Here is a 25,634-nt window from a genome sequence, read left to right as displayed (position 1 = left end):
CCTCACTGCGAGATATGAAGCTACAGGGGACCTTCTTGGCAGTGGCACCTGCCCTGTGGAATGCTCTCCCATCAGATGTCAAACAGATAAACAGGCAGCCCTGTTCAGCGAAGTTTTTAGTGTGTGATGTTTTTGTGTTTTTAATATTTTGTTGGGAGCCCCCCAGAGTGGCGGGGGCAACCCAGTCAGATGGATAGCATATAAATAATAAAATTATTAATATTACAATAATTTATTACACTGTTATGAAAGTTCTGCATGAAGTGTTTCATCAGAACCAAAGTAGATCTGATGGGGTAGGCACCGTTCTTATTTGTATGTCAGCCCCACTCAAATAAACAAAAGGGGGGGGGAGTGAGGTCCCTGTTTTACAAAACGTGTGCACAGTGAGGCCCACAGCCTGATCTTCTGTCCAGCTCTGTCCAAGAGCCATACTGAGACAAAGGGTGCCTGAAGCAAGCACCTCGGGGGAAATAAGGCAGGGGAGGAAGAGAGTTTTGTTCCTCACACTTGCACTTCTTGCTTGGGACCAGGCTGCTTGAAGCAGGCTAATGGTTTCTCCAGTTCAAATTGATTTCAACACTGCTAGCTTTAATTGGCATCTCATTCCCACTGGGGCTCAGACTGGCAGGCCCTTCTCAGCGGCGGAGCAAGCCGATCGGGCACCTGGGGCGGCGCACGTGCCCTGCGCCCGGGGGTGGGGGTGGGGCCAGCCGGGGCAGGATGCTCCACGGGGCCTCCGCTGGGAAGGAGGCAACGGGCGGACCGTTTGGGCAGTGTGGAGCCTGCGGTTGCTCAAGCCACCACGTCACTCCCAGAAGAGACGTGTGGCTCAGGCGCGGCGCTGCAGGCCCCGCGGTGAGTGCCGCCCACCATTTTGTCCCCCCCCCAGTGGGGACACCCGGGGTGGGCCACAACCACCACACACCCCTTGCTACGCCCCTGGCCCTTCACTGTTGTGGCGGCCAATGGAGGCGGATTTAGAGGAGCACTACTGGATCAGTCGCACTGGGCATGGAGCCTTGGGGGTGCCTCAGGGGACGGTGCAGCTATGATTCAGAACGGCGTGCAAGAGGTGGGAGGCACCAGATTTTGGTGTAGCAGCAAAAGGGGTTGCTGAATTTTGAGTCCCCGTGATCCGCCACTGCAGCCAGGTTACAGAATGTCCTCCTTTGAGAGGCCTGACCGACCCTCTCTCTGCTGCTAAGATGCTCTTATCCCAGCCTGACTTCCCATATGAAATATGTGAAATATGCAGGCTAGGGCATGTCTAGGCCCATTGAAAACTCCCCAATTCTGCGTAGGACGGCAACCTGTGAACATGATCTCAGAATCCACAAATATGGGGAAATACGCCGATAATAATACACAAATTATCACCCCTTCCCTTTTTCTAGCTTTTCCATATAGATTATGTTGCCTGTGCTCATTTATATTTTCCCAGTAAGAAACTTAAAACCAGATACAAGAAGACCTTTTTCCTGGACCCTGTTAGGAGGGAAAGCATAATTAAGAAAACCAGTCAAATACCATTCTGAAGTCACTTCCGTTCCTTCCCCTCCATGAGTTCACCTCCTAGTGTCAAATTAACAGTGAAGCCAAAGGTAACCTTACCGTGGGCTTCCATATTTCAGCAAGGGCTTAAAGTTGCCTAGAAGTTGCCTGGACACTAAGAGGACGCGGCTGCGTTGGTCTCACGCTGGGCTATCATTGATGAGCAGCTATTTCCATCCTAGCCTGTGCTTTCTGAAAGTCAACCACGAGCCAAAGCAAATTAGCCAGATCTTCTGTTTCAATAATCAACATCTAAGCAAAGAGCAAAAATAACCAGCCACCAGCCGCTGACGCTCAAGAGTATCTCCTAGGTGGGACGGCAGCATCTCTGCCTCCAGCTGCACAGACTGCCAAAAGCAAGAGCACAAACAGCGAGGGATAAGAAAAAGAAAAATCCAGGGCAAAGCCAGTGTCTTAAGTTAGAATCCGCTCTGCTCAAAAGCCAAAGGAAGCAGCTGCTTGTGTCGGTGAGGATTAGGCAAGGAATCCTAGCTTATTACTGCTGCAAAAAGCCGCAGTTCATCTGAAAGAGTGGACAATGCTACCTGGCAGGAGGTAAGTGTGGCAGACTTTTTAAAAGCCTGCACCTCAGCTTGCTCATGTTACCATACTACCTGGATGCCGCATGCTCATTTCAACATGAAATATTCAAGGGATTATCTTGTAATCAATGGTATAATCAGAGCAAGGCCACCAGGTCCTACTTAGCCTCGAACCCCGAGGCGAAAGCAGGTCCTACTCTGTGCTTGAGCTCTTGCTGGTAAAAGTTTTCTTGGGCAGAGGAATGGAAATGTTGCAAGTGTGCATCCCCGGGGAAATGTCCCTTTTGCCGTTGGTATCCCAAATGATTTTTTATTTTGTCTTCTGTAGCCTAGACAATTTTGTACTGCGACATCTCTCACATGGGAGAAATAGAAAATGAGACTGCCTGTTTATTGAAAACATTTTCCTTAAAGCACAAAAAGACAGAAAGTTGCAAAAGATTTGCCTCTTAGAAATGCTGACCATGTGTTCTTTAATGACAGGGTAGAATAAAACCCAGGGATTAACTGTAGTCAGTGTGGTATTAATTAGTTCACATCAGCAAGAGTTTCTCCCTTCTTCAACTAGCAATAATCTAAAAAGACACTTGCTGCTTCTTATTGGTTTAGGAAATGAGACCAAGCCACGGGGAACCAATCCACATTAGATTAGTATTCCAAAAAGATCACTGACCTCTTTACTAGGAAACAGATTAGTGGTGAAAGGGCTGTGCAAAATATGCAGCTTTATTTTCATGGGTGTTTCCTCCTTCGCTTGCCATGGCATTGCATGTTTGGGACGCCTGTCAAATAAATACATATATATTATATTATTTTATTTATTGGATGTCTATACTACCGTTCATCCGAGGATCAAAGGGCAGTTTACAATTAAAAAACACAGAAATGCATAGCATAGTAATAAACAAAATCAATACTCTCTCTCTCACACACACAGTTTAAAAGGCCATGTATTGTCTATTTATGCTGAGTGGCTGGTAAATCTGGGGTGAGTTGATAATGGTTGCAGGGTACTGATGCTAAGTTCTCGTCTCAGATAGTCAACATTGTGCCCTCCTGATGTTGTGGAGTTGCAGTTCCTATCATCCCTCATCATGTTTGTTATGTACTGAAGTTCTCACCCTGGGCCAGCAGGGGGATACTGTAGATAGTTATGCAAATAAGGGATCGAAAGTGACGTTCAGTGATTGGATAGTTTTAGAAAATTGTTACAGTTATGTTGTACAGTTATGGAGCTCTATATAAGCAGGCTGGCTGAACCCTTCAGTTCAGTTCTGTTCTGGCCTGTGAATAAACAAGAGCTGTTTGAAGAATCGCTGTGTCGTCTGATATGTTCACCCACAACTTAACAATGTTGGCTGGGTTGGAGAGTTCTCAAGTGGCTGCATGCGCTCTTTATTGTGTTGGTTGATAGGCGTAATACCACTAAACTGTTGACAGCATGAGATTCTGCCTGGTCTGCAGTCATTGTGCAGACTGATATCAGCCTTTTCTAACGCTACCCGTGAAAATGTGTCCCATTATTCTAAACTGAAATGTTGTGGCAGTGGCTAGGACCACTTTGCACTTCCTTTGTTTTGAGCTTCACCAGAAACTATAGATGGCCTAGGTTATTCATGTGCTAGTTATTTCCAGATCACTGTGCTGTATTTTAAATACAGTGGTACCTCTGGTTAAGAACTTAATTCATTCTGGAGGTCCGTTCTTAACCTGAAACTGTTAACCTGAAACTTGAAGGCAGTTTTGAAGCTTCAGTTAGCTAATAATAATAATAATAATAATTTATTATTTATACCCTGCCATCTGACTGGGTTTCCCCAGCCACTCTGGGCGGCTTCCAACAAAATATTAAAATACAACTGTCCTTTAGACATTAAAAGCTTCCCTAAACAGGGCTGCCTTCAGATGTCTTCTAAAAGTCTGGTAGTTGTTTTTTTCCTTTGACATCTGGTAGGAGGGTGTTCCACAGGGCGGGCTCCACTACCGAGAAGACCCTGTGCCTGGTTCCCTGTAACTTGGCTTTTCACAATGAGGGAACTACCAGAAGGCCCTTGGCGCTGGACCTCAGTGTCCGGGCAGAATGATGGGGGTGGAGACGCTCCTTCAGGTATACTGGGCCGAGGCCGTTTAGGGCTTTAAAGTTCAAGCACCAACACTTTGAAATGTGCTCGGAAACGTACTGGGAGCCAGTGTAGGTCTTTCAAGACCAGTGTTATGTGGTCTCAGCAGCCGCTCACAGTCATATTACTTTGCATATCAGTCATGAAGCACCATCTTCTGCCAATTGTCATGGTCATTGCAATGATGGGCACAACACACTTAGATTGGATCAAATGAGGCCACAGCTTTATTGACAACAGATGTGAGAGGTTTGGCAAAGGCGCTGGACTTCCAGTCCACCTGCCAGAAGCGACACCAAGGGTCAAACCTGCAGCATGAAGGAGGCATGATGCTCTGGCCAGGTCCTATAGTCCTCCCTCCTCCTTCCCAAAGCCGGGTGCCTCCTTGCCTGCCCTTGGGAAGACAGTACGAGGATGAAGGGTGCCAAATTTTTGCTTCACACAGCGTGCCATGGTACCCAAGTCCACCACTGAGAACCGTACAGATAATTTCAATGTCCATCCACTTTGAAAAAGCCTCCGCACAGTTACAGGTACATCAGGAATAATGGGAAGTAAATATATTGAATGTTGCATTGCACTTATGACTAAATTGAAGGGCTGCCCAAGCTGTGAATTGTTTTAGTTTATATAATCAACCTAAAAAAAATATCTCTCTTGATTTCAGTCAGCAACTCTGTTGAATCAGTTTCTCCTCTTTGCACCCGTTTCCAAGGTCAACTCCTCCCATTTTAGGCAAAAATTTAACATCAAATACCAATTTAACTTCACCATTTGCTTAAATCTACCACCTTTTGTTCCATCCACAGGAAACAATACCATGAAAGAATCATGTGTGAAGTTTGTCTTTGATCCAAGGAAAGTCTGTATTTCTTTCTTACATGCTGCCATGGGAATGTCTCTGCTGAGATAAAGAAGGCAGGCAATATTTTGTGGTATATTTTGGATTGCCATTTTGCCCCCCACCCCAAATTCCACCATTGCCTGTAAGGTAAAGGTAAATGGATCCCTGACCATTAGGTCCAGTTGTGACCGACTCTGGGGTTGCGGCGCTCGTCTCGCTTTATTGGCCAAGGGAGCCGGCGTACAGCTTCCGGGTCACGGGGCCAGCATGACTAAGCCACTTCTGGCGAACCAGAGCAGCGCACGGAAACACCGTTTACCTTCCCGCTGGAGCGGTACCGATTTATCTACTTGCACTTTGATGTGCTTTCGAACTGCTAGATTGGCAGGAGCTGGGACCGAGCAACGGGAGCTCGCCCCGTCGTGGGGATTCGAACCGCCAACCTTCTGATCGGCAAGTCCTAGGCTCTGTGGTTTAACCCACAGAGCCACCCACGTCCCCTACCATTGCCTGTATGTAAGGCTTTATGTCTGCTTTTACCCAGAGCCCCAATTCCTGACTACTTCCCAAAACACCCTTCCAAAACAGGAATTGTTATTTACTTCATCTAGTTGAGGCTAACATCTTTGTAACCAGTTCAAAATCTTCTTAAGACCCTAACTTTTACATCGCCAAGTAAAGCAGCTTACAGGATATGAAGTAGGCCATTCCTTGTCCATTGACACATCCCTCTGGTACAGCCTGAGACCTCCAACTTTTGTATTCCTGGAGATTGTAAATTTATTTCAGATGGTTTGAGTTAAAGTTAGGTACCAGGGGGATAGATATTACCTTTTTATATAATGAAGATAAATCTTCCTTTAGTTATCCCCCTCAGTGGTGCTTACAATTAAAGTCAGTAACTGCAATCTTTGAAAGCAAGGGATACCGTATACTTGTCAAAACTTTCAGTTTCATAAAAAAATTTTATGCATTTAAGGAGGTTAAAAATTTGGACTATAGAAAAGAAGGGAGTCTTCCCCTTCTATTTGACTACCCACCTTTTGGAAGCTCAAACAATTATCTTCCCACAGATCCCCAATTGCTGTTTATATTGACAAGGTGAGATATCTCCCAGAAGATCTGGGGAGGAAAATAATTCATTATTTTTTAAAAGAAACTTAAGACGTGGTGACAAACCAAGATTCAATCTGTTTTGCAGTTTCTGCCAAAATAAAGGATGCTGTCTTAAGTACACCAACAGATCTTCATGGGTGGGTGGAGAGACATTGTTACTCAACTTTGGGATCACCTTCAACTCCCTCAGCAGAACCTCTGCCTCTCTTCTCTGCCTTTGGGAAATGTTGTGAGATGTCCTTATTCAAACTGGATTCTGGTGTCCAGGGATAGCACAGAATAACGGGTATATTGTTATTCACCCAAGACCTTGGGGTGGGTTACATGTCCAATTAAATAAATGATAAATGTAGTACAACTTTCAGTTGAGATGAATAGAGAAACACAGGTGTTTTTAGATTATATAAACCATCCTAGTTCCAACTTCGCTGGGTGTCTTTGTTTTCTTCCCAAGGGTAGGAGAGTGGTGTTAGCTGATAATGCAGAGCTGTGACAAATAATGCCGTTATGCTAGATAGTGTTTCACGTACTGGAGGAGAATAGTGCTTGAAAGTCTTTAAAGTTGACTGAGAGATTACATGCAGTTAATAATTGAGGAGTTATATAAAACTTCTCCCTAAATCCATTTAATGTTCCTGTAATCCATCTTCTCTGGTGAGCTGCAATTAAATCAGTTCTTCTCCAGTTGGCTGAAATGGTTGGGGCCAAGTTCAAAACGTATTTAAATATACAATATCAGTGGTGGCACCAGAGCTTTTTTCCTGGAAAAATAGGTGCCAGTACTCACCATGAAGTTGTTACAGTAAGTGCTACGCTTTTTAGCAACCCCCCAAAAGAGGTACCATGCAGAGGAAGAAGCGCAGGTGGAAAGGTGACTAAGGGACTGTGCTTAAGGTGAGGAATGGGTAGCAAAAGAAATTCCACCACAAGAAGGAATGGAAGGGCCCAAGATGGAGATCTTCAATGCCCCACACCTTCAACCCCAGTCATGCCAACACCATCACAGGAGCTCTTGACATTGGCTGCAACCCACCAGCCAATCACACCTCACCGCCAGACGTATTTAAGCTCCGCATGGGCAAGCTGCAACTTAGCCCTGTACCAGATGGGCTCTTATCTATGTATGCTGCACACGATCCTGGCTGCATGGACATTAACAGGCAAAGGAAGACTCTGGCCCTGAAGTGCCCTTTCCTTCACCAAAGGTGCTTTGCAGGGCAAGGGAGCACCAAGAACACACAAAGGCTGCCTTGCTCACCGTCAGGGAACTTGGGGCAAAAGCTGCCTCCAGACTGAACTGGGAGTATTGGCCTTCCAGAGTTTGGGGAAGGGGGCAGGAAATAGTGTTTAAAAACAAAGAGTCCAGTGAGGTGAAGGTTATTTATGAATAAGTTTCAAAGCACTGGTCCCAATGCAAACTTCTTCAGGGAGCCCACCAACACAGAAAGGGATTTGGGGGTTGTGGTGGGCAGCACAATGGAAAGAAGTTGCGGGTTGTTAGGCAAGGAATATTGAATACACCTGCTAGCATCATATTGCATACTGGGTTGAAGGTTTTGCTGAGGTATCTACCGCAATCCCAAGGTCTCTTTCTTGTCATGTTAGGGATAATTGCTCCAATGTCTCTTTACCTGTTGACACACATCTGCCATTTTAATGCCCATTTACCCAATTTGGATAGATCCTTTTGGATCCATTGGCTGGAATCCATTGGTTCAGGTCTTACCCTCTGGAGCAGAGGAAAACAAGCTTGCTCCATCTTCCATGTATTCATGGCTCGCTCTTTACACTGATCATCATTGTGCTACAGAATTCAATGGTATGTTATCTATAAAACTTCTGCCTTCTCTCTCTCTCTCTCTCTCTCTCTCTCTCTCTCTCTCTCTCTCGTGTGTGTGTACATGTTGTTGTTGTTTAGTCGTTTAGTCATGTCCGACTCTTTGTGACCCCATGGACCAGAGCATGCCAGGTCCTCCTGTATTCCACTGCCTCCCGCAGTTTGGTCAAACTCATGCTGGTAGCTTTGAGAACACTATCCAACCATCTCGTCCTCTGTCGTCCCCTTCTCCTTGTGCCCTCCATCTTTCCCAACATCAGGGTCTTTTCCAGGGAGTCTTCTCTTCTCATGAGGTGGCCAAAGTATTGCAGCCTCAGCGTCAGGATCTGTCCTTCCAGTGAGCACTCAGGGCTGATTTCCTTCAGAATGGAGAGGTTTGATCTTCTTGCAGTCCATGGGACTCTCAAGAGTCTCCTCCAGCATGTATGTGTGTATACATACTCTCCCTAAAAAGGCATTTCCGTGGTTAAGTGAGGTGCCTGATCTAGGTGGGAAAAACTATAAGACATAGTAGGGGGAAAGTGTACAGGGAGGGTCTTTCTCCCTCTCTCATAATACTAAAACCCCGGGCCATCCAATGAAGCCATATGTTATAAGATACAGAAGAGATGAAATTAAGCACCTAGTGAAACAATAGAATTCACTCCCATAAAAATGTTGGCCTTTATAAGGGGATTGTTGAGGGTAAGGCTTTCAGTTTTAACTCCAGTGTTGGATGCAGTGGTCCTCTGAATGTCATTTATTGGGAATCACAAGTGGAGACACTTCTGTTGTGATCAGATTCTGCTTGCAGGCTACCCTGAAGCATCTGGTTGGCCACTGAGAACAGGATGCTGCCCTGCATGGGCTTTGGGCTCTTTTTTTGAATAGTATTGCTATTGTGTTGTTGTTGTTTTTTGTTGTTGTTTAGTCGTGTCCGACTCTTCGTGACCCCATGGACCAGAGCACACCAGGCACTCCTGTCCTCCACTGCCTCCCGCAGTTTGGTCAAACTCATGTTTGTAGCTTCGAGAACACTGTCCCACCATCTCGTCCTCTGTCGTCCCCTTCTACTTGTGCCCTCCATCTTTCCCAACATCAGGGTCTTTCCCAGGGAGTCTTCTCTTCTCATGAGGTGGCCAAAGTATTGGAGCCTCAGCTTCACAATCTGTCCTTCCAGTGAGCACTCAGGGCTGATTTCTACCTGTTCCTTATTATCAGCAAGAACCTTCCCACATGACTTGCTTATATAACTGTGTCTCCACCCACAGTAGCAAACGCAACAGGGGAAAAAAAATCCTGGCTCTTGACCCAGGAACAGCAGCTCAAAGATTTTTTTCCCACTAGAGACTCAACTCAAATGCACTCTCACTGCAAAACAGCAGGGAGCCGTAGAGTCCTTATCATGCTCTTGCAGTTTGCTAAACGAGTTTATGTGCGCAGCGTTCAACCTGGCTGCAGGCCGATCTCGTTTCTCAATCTAATCTCTTGATCTCATGAAAGAGCCAACATTAGCAGCCCTGAGGGGGAGGGTCTGTTTCTGAGCCATCTAATCAAACTGTGCACCCAAACTGGCTTGATTAAATTAATAGATGCAGAAGGAAGGAGCATGGCTTGCACGGCACTGGACACTGGACACTGGCAATAATTTTTGAGAGAGACAAAGGTAAGATAAATGTCAAACGTGCTCAAAGTATAATGCATCAAAGGCCTGAAAACTTATTTGAGTGGAAGTAGCAAGGAGATAAAAGATGATTATGCCTACCATGGGCAATAGTGGTGCTATCATACCACTTTAAATAACCCTGTCTAGCTCTAGCCCGAGACTTTGATTCCCAGATTCCCACTCCTGCAACAGTCAGAGAAAACAAATTGCATTAACAGCTATGGTAACTGGCTTCTGGGATGCTGCTGGATGCTCTTGAAAACCCATGGTCTTCTCTGTTGGGAGCTTCTTGATGAGTGGATCTTGGTACTAAAGGGTTAAGAGGTAACAAGTCGCTCTAATCACTGAGCAGCTGGAAGTCATTAAGCATCCAAGAATGTGAATTAGTTTGTATAAATAGTCAGTTCACTCAGTTTGTGGCCGGTGGGCTGATATGAGTTAGGTTTAGAGTAAAGTTTTCTTTATGCCGGAGATAAGAGCATGTGTGCTTTATCGCCAGGGTTTTCTTTTGTAAATAAAGTTTTTTCCTGAGTTCCAAAGTGCTTGCCCCAGGATTCTTCATTGAAAGGTACTGACTCTCCTGCCTTCTTAAACCACTGCACGAAATTCTCTGCTGAGATAAGATTTATGGCGTTGGAAGCGCACTGGACGTTTACTTAACATTAAACTAATTAAAGTTTAATGGACAGTGGACACCATTGGGCAATTAATGGGCTAATTCAGGTTCTTCATCTGGAAAATCTGTGCTGTCACTCTCAAGGTTGAAGTCTGCAATCTGCAGGCTGCAAGGAGGCTTTCCTCCAACCCCCAACTCACTCTAAATCAGGGGTAGGGAACCTAAGGCCCATGGGCTCAAGCAGCCCACGGAGGTCGTTTAACCGGCCCACGAGCTGCCCCCGGACCGAGCCGCTCGTTTGGAGAGTCCCTGCCCCTTGCGCTAAACCGGCGCTGCTCCAGAAATCTCTTCCGTGCATGCGCAGACGCCAGAAACCGAGTGTGCGCATGCAATCCGGCCCGTGGAGGGATCTCAACTGGAGTGAACCGACCCAGGCGAGGTAAACCTTGCCGACCCCTGCTCTAAACAATACCCACACTGGCTTGGATTGGGGAAAGGGTACTCACATCCCCTGGGCAGAAGACCCTGGCTCAAGGCCATTATTTGACAGGCTACTATTGGCAAGGTCTGAGCACTGGTTCACAATGGGGTGTGGGTGTGTATACACATACACATGTGGGTTTATGAGCATCAAGTATAGAATACTTATATTTGTTTGTAAGAATACAAAGGGTTGAAGAACCCCAAGCAGAAACCAGAATCCTCCCTTGAGAGGTTATGGACTCTCCTTCCTTGGAGGTTAATAAACAGAGGTTTCTGGATGGCCATCTGCCATGGATGCTTTAGCTGAGATTCCTGAATTGCAGGCGGTTCTACTAGGTGACTATTGGGGTCCCTTTCAACTCTACAAGTCTGTGATTCTGTGAAGTTATTCATATTAACTGAAAGCTAGGGTTGATTTCGAATTATCAGGATTATGTGCTCACTCATTTATCTACCCAATCAACCATTTTGTTAAAATCTTTAAGCAGTTTACAAAATAAAAGCATACATTCAAGACTAGAATACAAACACAACAATAAAAAGTCAGAATCAAAATGCTAAACTAAATATTTAGCAGCGCAATCTAAAAAAAAATAGCAGCCAGGAATACTTCCTGCTTAGTGTTAATGAGGAAGGGTGCCCTCTGGTGGGAAAGCTCCCCACTGCAGGTGAGAGAGTGAATGTTTTCCTTTTCAGCTATGATAGCAGCGTGTCTTGATGAGGGTGGCTTAATGAATGTTTAACGGTAAAGGTAAAGGACCCCTGACCATTAGGTCCAGTCATGGCCGACTCTGGGGTTGCGGCGCTCATCTTGCTTTATTGGCCGAGGGAGCCGGCGTACAGCTTCCGGGTCATGTAGCCAGCATGACTAAGCCACTTCTGGTGAAACCAGAGCTGCGCACGGAAACGCCATTTACCTTCCCCCCGGAGTGGTACCTATTCATCTACTTGCACTTTTTGCGTGCTTTTGAACTGCTAGGTTGGCAGGAGCTGGGACCGAGCAACGGGAGCTCACCCCGTTGCGGGGATCTGAACCGCCGACCTTCTGATTGGCACGTCCTAGGCTCTGTGGTTTAACCCACAGCGCCACCCGCATCCCTAATGGGTGTTGTGCTTCATCTGGAACACAGGGGGACCACCAAGAGTAGCCTGCTAGTGGTGGTGTCACCATTTTGTACCTGACGGATGAGCAGCTCAGCTTGAGCTGGCAACTGAAGTCTTGCCCTCCGGTCTTCCACAGTGGTAGATCTGAAGGACAGCAGAAGGTAGGCCAGAAGTTGCCTCTTTTGGCAAGCTGCCATGTTAACACTCTTTGCATCCTGCTACAAAAGACCCAAGTTCTGAAAATGGCGCTGTGAACAGCTCCCCTCTTCGCTCTCTGCAAAAATCAGCTCGTAAGTAGCCAAATTATCGGTCTCCCTGGACTTTAACAGGGATTTAAGAAATTTCTTATCTTAGATTTCTATTCCCTTAACAAGATGTCCCCTAAAAGACCATCTGCTGCTTCTGCCTGTGTCTCAGCCTCCTCAATTTGCAATCAATCAGTCTTGGCTGAGCAGGGGAACATGGCCCTGGAGACAACTTCTTCAGATGTCCTCAAAGAGAACTTGGGTCAGCTTCAACTTTTGAAGAGAACTTAAGAACCGTTAGGGATAACATTTCCATGCTTCAAGGTGCTGCCCATTCTAAAGCAGACATTTCTGGAATAAAAGTAGATTCAAAACAAACAAATGGAGAAGTTGGTTCTTCTGAAAAACACCTGACTTTCCAATAGACGATTTCTCGGGCAAGTTACATTCTGGACAAGAGGACAACATTCCTTATAAGCCAGATGCATAGATGCGATCTTCATATAATTGACGTTAGAAAAATTCTGTATGAAGAAAACTGCTCTGTGTTTATGGTGAACCTCCTTAAAAAACTTTTATCTTTGGGGGAAGTTTCCCCACTTGAAATAGACCAAGTCACTGTAATTCCAATACTGAAAAGGAGTTCTTCATCTCCCTCCAGCATTGTGATACTTCTTCACACTAAAAAGAGAGACGTGATTCTATTTTTTTTTGTCCTTCTCCTCCTCCTCCTCCTCCTCCTCCTCCTCCTCCTCCTCCTCCTTCTTCACATTTTAACTTTCTTTTCCTTGTTCTGGGCATATCGCCAAGAAGCAGATAACACTCAGCTAAATCGTCCATATAACAATACGCAGAACTCAGCCAAACTACTGCAGTATTAGCTTATAGTGAAGCATTTTCCCCACCCCTCTCTTTCTTGCCATGTAGGCAAATTGTTAGGCTCACTTCTTCATCATTTTATTTGCACACCTGCAAAATATTTTTAAATGGCTTTTCTTTCCCCCTTTTTCCTATTTCTCTTTTCTCCATCCCCCTTTTTTCTTTTTACCATGATTATTTTTTGCTTTAATTTTTTTTTAAATGAGTTCTAATTCCATTGTCAAGAATAGAGGGATTTCATAAGCCTGATTCAAGTAGAAAGTTTAAAAAAAAATCTCCTTTTGTCTTTCTTTTTCTCTTTCTGCTTTATTTACTTTTAATTTTAAGTATGCTGCAAGTTTTACTTTTTAAAATATTATTACCTTTTTTTCTTAATTCACACAGGCATTTTTTAAAAAATATTGTTTAAGATTTATTCTCAATTTGGGAAATAGAGCACACATATATTTAATAGAATCAAATTCATATGACAAGTTTAGTGACTGTGTAGTTCTTGAACTTAGACTTTTTAGAGATTATAATAAAGGTTTGAAGGTAGAAAATATTAAAACTGAATCTTAGTCTATAAGGTTAAATTGTTAAATGCAGAAATAATGGAAGAACATTGATAAAGGAGTTAAAACTATTTTGAGTACAGTTAGTCGATGTTAAAGGGCTGTGAGAATCCAAGAAACAAAAGCTAATTTTAACATATTTGAAAATGATGGGCGCTGACATAGCTTATTTACAAGAGAGGCATTCAATTGAACGGGATATATCCTCATTACTGAAAGACTGGGTGAGGCAAGTATACCTTGCAGAGACTTTAATGAAACATGGGCTCTTCAGCATTTATCATTACCAACAATGTTGTGTGAACATTGAGTAGGGGGAGAACACGGAAGTTATTAATTTTCAAAATGTACTTTATTATGTCTTTTCTTCAAATGTTTATATCCTGTCTTTCTGCCTGACAGTAGGACTCCGAGGCAGCTGACAATCAGCGAAAATGAATATAACATAAGGTTTTTTTAAGGCAGTGGTGACTTAGGTGGGCTCTGAGAAGATTAGGACGTGAAACGTTATTATTTCATTTGTGATGAAAATAGAATTTGGATTTTGTCTCTGAGAAGTCAAGAGCTAAACTTCTCTAGTTCAGAAAACTGCCTCAAGTTCAGGCATCTGTCTCTGTTGCTGCAGCTAATGCCCCACTCCTCAATCCATTGTGTCCGTCCCCCCCCCCCATTCACAAGTTAAGTTTCAGGAAAGGGACTAATGGGAGGACTCAGGGCCATCTTTACCTGGGGGTGCAAGTGGTGTGGGGCACCCGGGCGCTGAATTCTGAGGGGCGCCAGGCACCCACCGCTGAAGCCACCTAAGCTCTTAACTATCTACCTGTTATGAAATAATAAATAATTTCGAACAAGCTAGAAAAACAAAATACATATATACCTAGGTATTTCACTAAAGGGCATTCGACCAAATTTAGCTGTGATCTCTCAAGAGCTAGCTTAACCTATAGACGTTGAGTCTTGCAGGTGGCTAGAAGGTACCTTGGAAGATCTCCACCATATTGAAATAAAATGGCAGTTGGTCTCCAAACATTTGATGAAGAGCATCGCCCTCCACTTGGAAAGCCTAGCGCCAAAACAATACCTCAAGAGGCAGCTGAACCTAAGCCAAAAAATGGGCAAAGTCACCCAAAGTGACATTTCGGTTGACCATCTTGATTCAAAATGGCAGCCAGTGTCCCAACAAACACAACTACCCCCACTTCCAGAACACCCTTGCCAAATTTAGCTGTGATCTCTCAAGAGCTGGCTTAACCTATAGAGAACAAAGATGGACGGACAGACGAATCACTTTCCAAAATATATAGTATATGTAAAAACCAGTTCCCAATGTCTCATCTCTTTCCAGTGTCACCCAAAGCAGAACCCGGGACTGGGCTATGCTTACAAGAGCAGTCTTGATTCTCAGCGGCTGAAACCAGGGCCGTCTATACCTGGGGATGCAAGGGGTGTGGGGCACCCGGGCGCCAAATTCTGGGGGGCGCTAGGCACCCACCACTGAAGCCACCTAAGCTCTTAACTATCTACCTGTTATGAAATAATAAATAATTTTGATCAAGCTAGAAAAACAATATATATATATACCTAGGTATTACCGAAATGCATACCTACTGTTTCACTAAAGGACTTTCGACTTTGTGCGCTCATTTACCAAAGATGCGCTGCACCAGCAGAGGTGCTTGTCATTCTCAACGGCACTGTGCACGCAAAATTAACTCTTAAATCAAAAGATTATGTTACGTATTGTATTGAGCTGCACTGCTATACGCGGCAGCGAGGTCAGGGCAAAATAAAAAAGTTTGTTTATTTTTCCTCCCTTCTTTCGTAAACAAGAAACAAGGCGTAAGCGTGGTATCTGAAATAAGCATAATAAAAGTTAATTTGGGGGCTAAACTAAATTTGGGGGCGCTGGGTGGATCTTTGCACCCTGGTGGCGCATATGCCAAAGACAGCGCTGGGAGGACTGACGGAAAGTGTTTCTGGGCTCATATTACCTGGAAGAAAACTCTTGCAGGGAGAGAGTTGGGTTCTTACATAAGTGTTCTTGGAGAGCAAACAATTCTCAGTTGAAAGTTTGGGATGGCAGTTCACTCATCAGCAAAACCCACTGGCCTATAAGTCAATGGATCCTGACTTCAGTGCTCTTCATTCAGTGGGAACAGCAGAAACATAGATCAGAGACCTTAATTTTTAACCCAGAGTAGCTATGTGAATTGTCTAGATTCTAGAACTGACAGTTGTCCATACCACCGTATAAGGAACACTGCAAGATTCAGAAAGCAAAATATCCCAAATATGTGGCTAAATGAGTTCAGAGTTTATTGCTTGGTATGTTACAATGAATGCCTTGGCTAGAAGAACAGTATCAAAATACAAAATACACAAAGAAAATTAGAATTGGATTGTAAATTTCTTGGCAGCTGGGCACACAAAAAAATTCACACTAGCTCCCAGAGATATTTATGGCTTGCATTTCCGAGAGAGACATTCACACTGTCTGGCGCTAAAGACTTCATGCTGTACGATGGAGCCGTTGGCACAGCGGAGGGGCACTTGCATGGACTCTGTCGCTGTAGCCGAACAACAGGTGCACCGATCTTCAATGCTGTTCAGTGTAATGTTATAAATGGCTCTGCTTGTGCATTTGCCCTGAAAGTGAAATTAGAAATATTTTATTTCCAAAATAAAATGTTCTGCCATGACAATTGCTCATACAGTCTCTGGGAAATTAGTTTTGTAAAAGGTCAGGTGCAAACAGAAGGCCAGCTCTCTATAAACCATGGTTTGCAAATTGGACTCTGGCTGCAGTATCTACACTCCTCCTAAACAAAAATTCTACCTTATTTGCCTTAAGCATAACTTAACATGACATCATGCCCACTAACACAGAAAGGAGCAGCAGTGTTCAGCTGTAATAGCCTTGCCAACAATGTCTTGGAAAAAGCTTCAGCCATTAACATGGAGACTGGCAGGCCTCTAATTGGACTCAAGAGTTTCTGATCATTGGCTGGATGCTTCCCATTCTATTCCTTTATTGATTAGATATTTATTGCTATAAAACCCTCATGATACACAGAACATTTTTATGTATAAACAACGTTCACAAAGTATTACAGTGGTACCTCAGTTTAAGTACTTAATTCGTTCCAGAGGTCCGTTCTTAACCTGAAACTGTTCTTAACCTGAAGCACCACTTTAGCTAATGGGGCCTCCTGCTGCTGCCGCGCTGCTGGAGCACGATTTCTGTTCTCATCCTGAAGCAAAGTTCTTAACCCGAGGTACTATTTCTGGGTTAGCGGAGTCTGTAACCTGAAGCGTATGTAACCTGAAGCATATGTAACCCGAGGTACCACTGTATAGACCATTGGGGAAGTAAATGTTTTGCATTCAGAAGGTCCCTCCCCAGGTGACATCTTTGTATCTCTAGTTAAAAAGGCTCTTGGCTGGCAGCACAGAGTCACAATGACTGCTACCTCACCTCCATCCCAGAACTACGAAGGAAAGAGTAAAGATCAGGCATAGGCAAACTCGGCCCTCCAGATGTTTTGGGACTACAACTCCCATCATCCCTAGAGAACAGGACCAGTGGTCAGGGACGATGGGAACTGTAGTCTCAAAACATCTGGAGGGCCGAGTTTGCCAATGTCTGGTAAAGATAGTTGAATTGGCTCCAATCTAGAGACAAAGAAGGGAGGCCTAATATAAATGTAAACCCCAATGGCCATTCAAAAATGGAAACGAGCTTTGGAATTGGGTAAGTGGCAGGAGAAGACATGATTAATACTTTTCCTATTGGCCATCCTTCCACTACAGTCATTGCTCTCTTCCCCACGCATGGTGTTTATACTGAAAAATAAACCCCCAGAGTTGCTTTTCTTTATGCAAAGTGGCCATCGGGGGTTTGTTGTAGGGCCTCGAGTGTAGTTTGTCCCTGACAATATGCCCACACTTAGCAAGCCTTCTTTCCTTAGAAGATTTTAAGTTGCTGCTTATGAAGCAACTCAGGCTGGGCAGAAACAGGGAGACTGACTGACGCTGTGTACACATTCCTGTTTACTCTGTACCCAATGTGCTCCTACTGGTGGTTTGGGAGCAGTGCACATTTTTAGCCACAACCCATATCTTGCCTGGATCAATTCTGTCATTGTCTATTTTGATGCTTCTCCACTCCCAGCCAAACCAACTTTGATCCAAATTGAGAAACAGAATGATCTGGGTGTGTTTTAGGCTGGCAACGTGTACAGTGCCAGAAAATACTGTTCCAGAAAGGAAGGAACATGCATCCCTGCAGCCTGATCTTTGTGAGTGGATGCTAGGACATGTCATAGATTGTCTACAGAAATATCTCCTCCAACTTTGCTCCCCCAGAGTTCACGAAATGGGTAAGGATAGGTTACCTCACAGTAGTGAATATTCAGCTGGCTTTCATTCACACAGTCACCCACTTTCACATATTCCAGTCTGCCTGTGATTTGCTTGCATTCTGGCTCTACACCTAAAGAGGAAAGAAAAATGCAGTGGTAGCATCTGTAAGAAAGAGGCATGCATGCTACCATTCTATAAAAAGGTAAAGGACCCCTGACAGTTAAAAGTCCAGTCACGGACGACTCTGGTGTTGCGGCACTCATCTCGCTTTACAGGCCGAGGAAGCCGGCGTTTGTCCGCTTCCGCAGACAGTTTTTCTGTCATGTAGCCAGCATGACTAAGCTGCTTCTGGCAAAACCAGAGCAGCGCACGGAAACACTGTTTACCTTCCTGCCGGAGCCGTACATATTTATCTACTTGCACTTTGAAGTGCTTTCGAACTGCTAGGTTGGCAAGAGCTGGGACCGAACAACGGGAGCTCACCCCGTCATGGGGATTCAAACCTCCGACCTTCTGATTGGCAAGCCTCAGAGGCTCAGTGGTTCCACCCTATACTGCATACCAAAACAGTAAGCCATCTTCTGTGACACAAGTGGGCTGAGCTTGACAGGGTAAATATTGTTGGGTTCTACAGGTGGATTGACATGACCAAACCATGTGCTGCATATCACATGAGCAGTTTTTCTCCATGAGGTGGCAATAAGGCTGTCACTGCTTTAATAACTACCACCAGTAATAAAGCTGTGTGCCACAAGGCGATCAGCCAATCTGCAGGAGCATTACACATGCCAATGACATGTGTGGGCTTTAGCATTCATATTGTCCATCCTCACTAGCACCTGTGCTCTCCTGGACCCTGCAAACATGCAGCTGTGGGCCTCACAGGTCTGATGGCTTCCTTCCTTCTGTGTCCTGAGCTTTGACAAACCTTGGTAGTGTCCAGGAGACTCAAATCTATGGCTATCTGAATCAGATGCTCAATCGAGAAAGCTTTGTTTTGTTTTGTGAATGTTCAAATAATTCCAAATGTCTTCTTTTGGTCCATCATAATAGCTAATTATACTGATACATTCTATGGCTGCATTATACAGTGGTACCTCGGGTTAAATACTTACTTCGTTCCAGAGGTCCATTCTTAACCTGAAACTGTTCTTGACCTGAAGCACCACTTTAGCTAATGGGGCCTCCGGCTGCTTCTGTGCCGCCGGAGCACGATTTCTGTTCTCATACTGAAGCAAAGTTCTTAACCTGAGGTACTATTTCTGGGTTAGCGGAGTCTGTAACCTGAAGCGTATGTAACCTGAGGTACCACTGTAATCAGAAATGTAAAAAAATGCAGATTCCTTTAATGAAGGAACTTGCACCAATCCAGGATAGAAACTGCACTATTTAGAACAAGGTTTACATTCAATCCATGCACAAAACCCCCACTATTCAGGCATCGTGAACTTGTACAGAACATTGAAAAAAACTGTCGTGTGTGCATAGCACAAATTAACAGTAGAGCTTGTCTAATCCTAAATATTATGTGATATTTCAATCAGCTGACAAAGGATGGGCTTTACTAACTTTGAATAAAACCTGATAATCCACAAAAACCCAAAAAGAATTGTGATCCCTTTCATATATAAGTGATATACTAGGAAAATCAGAGACATGATTGACAAATCAATAAAGCAATCAACCTATATAGTATTAGGCTGGCCCCATGTTCTCATGAAGATGTGAACAGAACCTTAGAGACATTGTTAGCAGAAGAAATTGGAGGCTGATGTTCTGTATGCAATTAATTGCCTCGTGGGGAAAAGGTTTTTGAACCCTACTGACAACAAACAGTATACATACAAACGGTTTTATAACTGTAATACAAAAGGAGCGGTGTGTGCTATTCTGTGTCTCTGTAATGAGATCTATGTGGGAACAACAGTGAGATCCTTCAAGGTTCGCATCTGTGAGCATTAAAGCTGCATTTGGAACCACAGAATACAAGCTCCCATTATCCAGCCTTTTCCAGAATATGGATGTATTCAGGAAGACCTAAATTTTTCTGCCTGGAAGAGATCCGTGCCAAAGGATTACAATTCCATCAGAAATTCCTGCAGAAAGAAGTATATTGGATGTAGACACTGGATACAAAATCCTCCAGGGGTTTAAATCAAAATATGAACTGGATGGGTAAAGTTATGAATTGTCTATAAAAGGAGATTCTGGCTGCATAAAAGCCATATACATCTGAGTATACATATAAGTATTTGTTCATGCTCTTTCAGTAATGTGCTATGTATGTAACTATGTTTTGAAATGGAGGGTTAGTTCTCTGCCGCATCAGTACAGTTTGCTGTAAATAGGGTTGCCATATTTCAAAAAGTAAAATTCCTGACAGTTGTTGACCTTTTTTTAAGAAGTCATAACCCAAAAATAGTGATTTAAAGCTTTTTTAGCTGTTTCCGCCGCTTTTTCCATTGTGTTGCCATACATGCGCATTTTCCCTGACATTTTGCCAATTCGGCAAAATTCCCCCAGCGCCATTTTTACACTGAAAACCAGGACATGTCAGGAATCTTTCTGACGTATGGCAAGCCTAGTTGTAAAAAACTTTAGACAGAGATAAAAAAAAATAGAGATTTAGGGCTCAATATACTAAGCTATGTGGCCATAGTAGCTGGTGTTCGTAAAATGAATTTTAAAAGATGACGTAGAATGCATGTGGCAGATGAATTGAAAATTTGATTTCGTTTGCGTTTTAATAAGAAACTACTTAACTTATACTTCTCAAACCAATATGTAAACCAAAATACACCTATACTTCAAAGTTTGCACTTATCTGAATTTTGCAATGCAACTCTCCAACTAAGCAATGCGTAGAAATATACATGTATTATTACAGTAATATATACAGTAAATAACACATGAAATGTATTTTATGTGGGGAAATTGCTTACAAAAATGTGCATATTAATTAAACCAGCATACAAAAATATATTTGCTAGAAGAAAATTGCATTAAATGCAATTTAATGGGGATTTTTTATTTTTGAAAAACCACATATTTCTGCAGAAATGTGAAGAACTGAATTTAAGATGAGAAAATGCTTAGAGAACTAAGATACAAACTCATCTACTCATAGTGATGAGTACCCAAATAAACTGAGAAATTTTTCAGTTATTTCTAGTGTTGCAATTAAAATAACCCCGACAGTAACGGACTGGCAGTACAAGCTACAAGAATTTGCTGAAATGGCACAGTTAACAAATACCCTGAGAGGCAATTCAAAACAAAAATTTATGGAAAAGTGGGATAGATATAAGAGTACATTCATTTGTAAAAAAGGAATATACAATGGGAAAGACAGGAAGTCTAGTGTGTTGGTATGTATATGATTTTTGGAAAAAAAATGTTTCTTTTCTTTGTTCTTTTTTCCACTTTGTTTCATTTTCTTTTTAGGTATATAAAATTTGTATATAATTTATGTATACATGTTGGAAATTATAGTAAGTCCTGTAATGTAATATGACAATGTTTACCGATGCAATCTAAGAATGTTAATAAATAAATAAAATGCTTAAAAAAAGTTTTTAAAAAACTGTATTTGTCGACTGGGCATGACCAGTACAAGAAATCTGTATTAGCAATATTACCCTTTTACATCATTATGGTTGTCACCAGGTGAGAGGTTCTTAAAATGGACTCTGCAAAGGCATTGGCAAATGCATGAAGCAAGCATTATCACACTGAATTCTGTCACTGCACTCCAAATCTGCTTATTTATACAAGCCACAATAGAAAACACATCCGGCGCCAGATTCTTGAATGGGCGCTGGATTGGGACTGACTAAGGTTGTGTTCCCTGGAAAAGACCCTGATGTTGGGAAAGATGGAGGGCACAAGGAGAAGCGGACGACAGAGGACGAGATGGTTGGATGGTGTTCTCGAAGCTACCAGCATGAGTTTGACCAACTGCGGGAGGCAGTGGAAGACAGGAGTGCCTGGCGTGCTCTGGTCCAGGGGGTCACAAAGAGTCGGACACGACTAAACGACTAAACAACAACAACAAGGTTGTGCTAAATATATTAACTTTGAAAGGTGTGGGTTTTTTTGAATGAGTGTCAGAGCAGAGTTCTCCTCCATTGTCCCTTCTTCCACCTTCTGTTGGCCAACTTCACTGTGACGTTCCTGGCTTTTATTAAGCAAGAATTCCCTGTTATTTCCATACCAAGGAACAATGGCTCAGTGTCAGTTAAGAAGCCACACAGTCTTTTTATGTCTAAACTTGGGAACTCTGGTTTAATACAGTCTAGGATCTGCATGGTTTTCCCAGTAGTAATGTATGGATGTGAAAGCTGGATCATAAAGAAAGCTGATCGTCGAAGAATTGCTTTTGAATTCTGGTGCTAGAGGAGACTCTTGAGAGTCCCATGAACTGCAAGAAGATCAAACCTCTCCATTCTTAAGGAAATCAGCCCTGAGTGCTCACTGGAAGGACAGATCCTAAAGCTGAGGCTCCAAGACTTTGGCCACCTCATGAGAAGAGAAGACTCCCTGGAAAAGACCCTGATGTTGGGAAAGATGGAAGGCACAAGGAGAAGGGGACGGCAGAGGACGAGATGGTTGGACAGTGTTCTCGAAGCTACCAGCATGAGTTTGACCAAACTGCGGGAGGCAGTGGAAGACAGGAGTGCCTGGCGTGCTCTGGTCCAGGGGGTCATGAAGAGTCGGTCACGACTAAACGACTAAACAACAACAACAGGATCTTCATGCCAAAACTGGTACATGATAGGGTGTGGCAAAGGAGGGGCACATTGACTCATGGCACCTTGACTGTGATTTGGTGCCCCATTTTCTCTTGGCTGCTGCTCCTTCTTGTTGCCATTTCCCTTCATTTTGTCTGCTCTCATTGCCATTATAGGACTCGTTTGCCCAAGTTGTCATTTAATCCTGTCGTTTGGCAGTGGTTTCCTATGTGGTTTTAAGTGTCAGTGTTAGGAAATACAAGAATATCATTGAGACCATGCAGATGTGTTCACAAGTGCCAAAAATGGCTATAAAGAGGAGGTCCTTTTCAACATTTGCAGAAACCGACATGAAAAGAGGGCAGGTGGTTTGGACTTAGCCCTAGAACTGACATGTTGGTCCTAAAAGCAACTTCTGGGCCTCTATGATGTTCATTGGAGTTTTCCCTCAGTTTTCACTGGATTCCCTCAACCTTGAATTAGTAGAAAATCCAATCAGAAAACTGATATTGGTCAAAGTTTGGACTTTTCAACATATTTAGCATCATCCTATAAAAAGCTTTCCATTAGCAGATGAAAGCCAGAACTGGGAGATTATAATGTTAGGAGATTTTATTTTATTTTATTTGCTTTGCTATTCGTTTTCTGCAGTGTTTCTCTAAAGTTGTCTTTGAGCCTTTTCAGTATTACATTCACATCTGTTTTATGTAATGGTTAATTGGCTATTTTCAGTAATAGTCACTGTGCAGATAAAAAAAAAACCATCTTAATTAAATTAACCTGTGAGCACTTTACAGTGAGAGTCTATTATCTCAAGAGCTCCAGTGACTTTTATTTCTTAAAACTGGAACTTGCTGATATATGGACAGGCAACGGCAAGAAATGATCTTGGAATAAATTCCTCAAACTGGGGTTTTGTTACAGCAGTTAACTGTGGCTGCATAGGGATGGCCATCTTTTATTTATTGGCACATGAACAGAACAAAAAGTAAGAGGAGAGAGAATGAAGGGTGAAGAGGTGCTGACATTTTGACCTTCAAAGGAGGGATAGTTTTCAGTGATAAACAAATTCTATAATTATCCACCATATAACTTGACAACTGACGCCTTTATTTGAGGTCATGTTGAAGAATTAGTTTGGAGACTGATCCAGGCAAAAGAAGAAAATCAGGGTAAAGTCTCCACTTTAAGAAATATAGTGTTTCCTAAACTTCTGGCAGTGGGAATCATACTTTTACAGCTCAAAAGGTTTATGCTTTAGAGAAGGCAATTAAAACCAAAAGCAAAAACAAAACCCCTGAGGAAGGAACTTTCTTGCATGAATTTTTTTCTGCAGGAGTCATTGACCATTGTGCATCTCTTTTTTATGCTTTGTTGTAAACACCAACAAAAATCAAAAAGAAAAACCATACATTTATGTCGTTACACCAAATACAAAATAAACAAAAGGATAAAATCATCTGCTTTGACGGTAAATCTTCTTAAGGTACATCTAACTTCCCGTCTTCTCCATGCTTCTTTTAATATTTACAATCTTATTGCATAAATCTATCTGTTCATTTTATATTAAAGTACTATTCTCTTATACCCTTGTTTCTTACTTAGTACAACTACAGAAGTTATTTGAAGGCTGTGACTGAGTTCATACTACAATAATTGATCTTAAGATATGATTTGAAAACCTCCCATTTTGCAATAAATACTTGTTTTGACTTAGTTTTAATTTTTTCAGATAGTTGGGCTAGCTCTACACATTTGGCTAGTATTTGTAACCATTCTGACCTGGAAGGGATTTTATCACTTTTCCATTTAGTCACTATTAAGATTCTCGCTGCGACTGTGGCGTATAAAAAAAACTTCTTTTACATTCTTAGGAATGTCTGATCCTGTAATTTTGAGTAGAAATGCTTCTGGTCTTTTTTAAAATGAAACCCTAAACTTTTTGTAAAGTTCTATATAGATGTCGTCCCAGAAGATCTTAATTTTTTTACATAGCCACCACATGTGGAACATAGTACCAGTTTCTACTCCACCTCTCCAACAAGTATTAGATACATTTTTGAAAGCTTCCAAAAATGGGGGATACGTGCATTTCAGGGTGCTATATCTCTGTGTCAGAAAGAAGCCTGCAGTCCAGTCACATCCAATACAGACAAAATGGAATCGAGCCAAGTGATTCAGTGCAGCGTAGCGGTTTGAGTGTGGGATTAAGACCTGGGAGACCAGGGTTCAAACCCTAAGGAAGCCATGAAACTCGCCGGATGTCCTACCTCACAGATTTGCTGTGAGGATAAAGTCGGCAAATGGGAACTAAGTATGCCACCTTGAGCTCTTTGGGGAAAAACACAAATGTAAAAATAAATAAAAGATATGCAGCTACCAAAACAGCTACTTACATGTTTTGCAGCATGTGTTGTCAAGGTTTGCGACTTTACCCTAAAAAGAGAACACATCTCATTTCAAATATTTTAAAATACAGTGGATGCTCGGGTTGCAAACGTGATCCGTGTGGGAGGCAAGTTCGCAACCCGCAACCCACGCATCTGCGCACGCGTGGGTCACGATTCGGCGTGCTTCTGCGCATGCGCAAGCGCCGAAACCCAGAAGTAACCCGTTCTGGTACTTCCGGGTTCAGCACGGTGCGCAACCCGAAATCGCGCAACCTGAAGCATCTGTAACCCGAGATGTGACTGTATATGGAAGCCACACAGAGTGGCTGGGGCAACCCAATCATATGGGTGGGGTATGAATAAAATAATAATAATTCTCTTTCAGGGGTGCCAACTTCAACAAATAATTGGGGGGGGGCAGGTAAGCCCTACCTCGCATATATGATCACAAGATGTGATGCACACACACCTTTTTTTAAGGCAATGCCCATCAACTGGGGGAGGGGGAGACCGTCCTCCTCAAATATATTATTTAAAACATTCAGAACATAATTAAAATTAACAATAAGCTAGAGAGAGATTAAAACCCTTGCAAACATTCTGTATATCTGAG

At 43.1% G+C, this 25,634-nt stretch overlaps 1 protein-coding gene across 1 annotated transcript in view; it reads right to left on the bottom strand.

Annotated features, from left to right (window-relative positions):
* Positions 1-15,832: 15,832 nt before the first annotated feature.
* VWF (von Willebrand factor) overlaps positions 15,833-25,634 on the bottom strand; it is a 163,769-nt gene continuing 153,967 nt past the window's right edge. Inside the window, exons 50-52 of the mRNA XM_053387704.1 lie at positions 25,028-25,067; positions 17,934-18,031; positions 15,833-16,185 (exon numbers count right to left, since the gene is read on the bottom strand). Of these exons, the coding sequence (XP_053243679.1) occupies positions 15,997-16,185; positions 17,934-18,031; positions 25,028-25,067 (327 nt within the window). The 3' untranslated portion in view covers positions 15,833-15,996. The remainder of the gene's footprint in view (positions 16,186-17,933; positions 18,032-25,027; positions 25,068-25,634) is intronic.

Source organism: Podarcis raffonei, chromosome 5 (assembly GCF_027172205.1).
Source record: "Podarcis raffonei isolate rPodRaf1 chromosome 5, rPodRaf1.pri, whole genome shotgun sequence".
Lineage (NCBI taxonomy): Eukaryota > Metazoa > Chordata > Lepidosauria > Squamata > Lacertidae > Podarcis > Podarcis raffonei.
The sequence above is the reverse complement of the archived record's forward strand: the minus strand, read 5'-3'. Positions and strand labels throughout refer to the sequence as shown.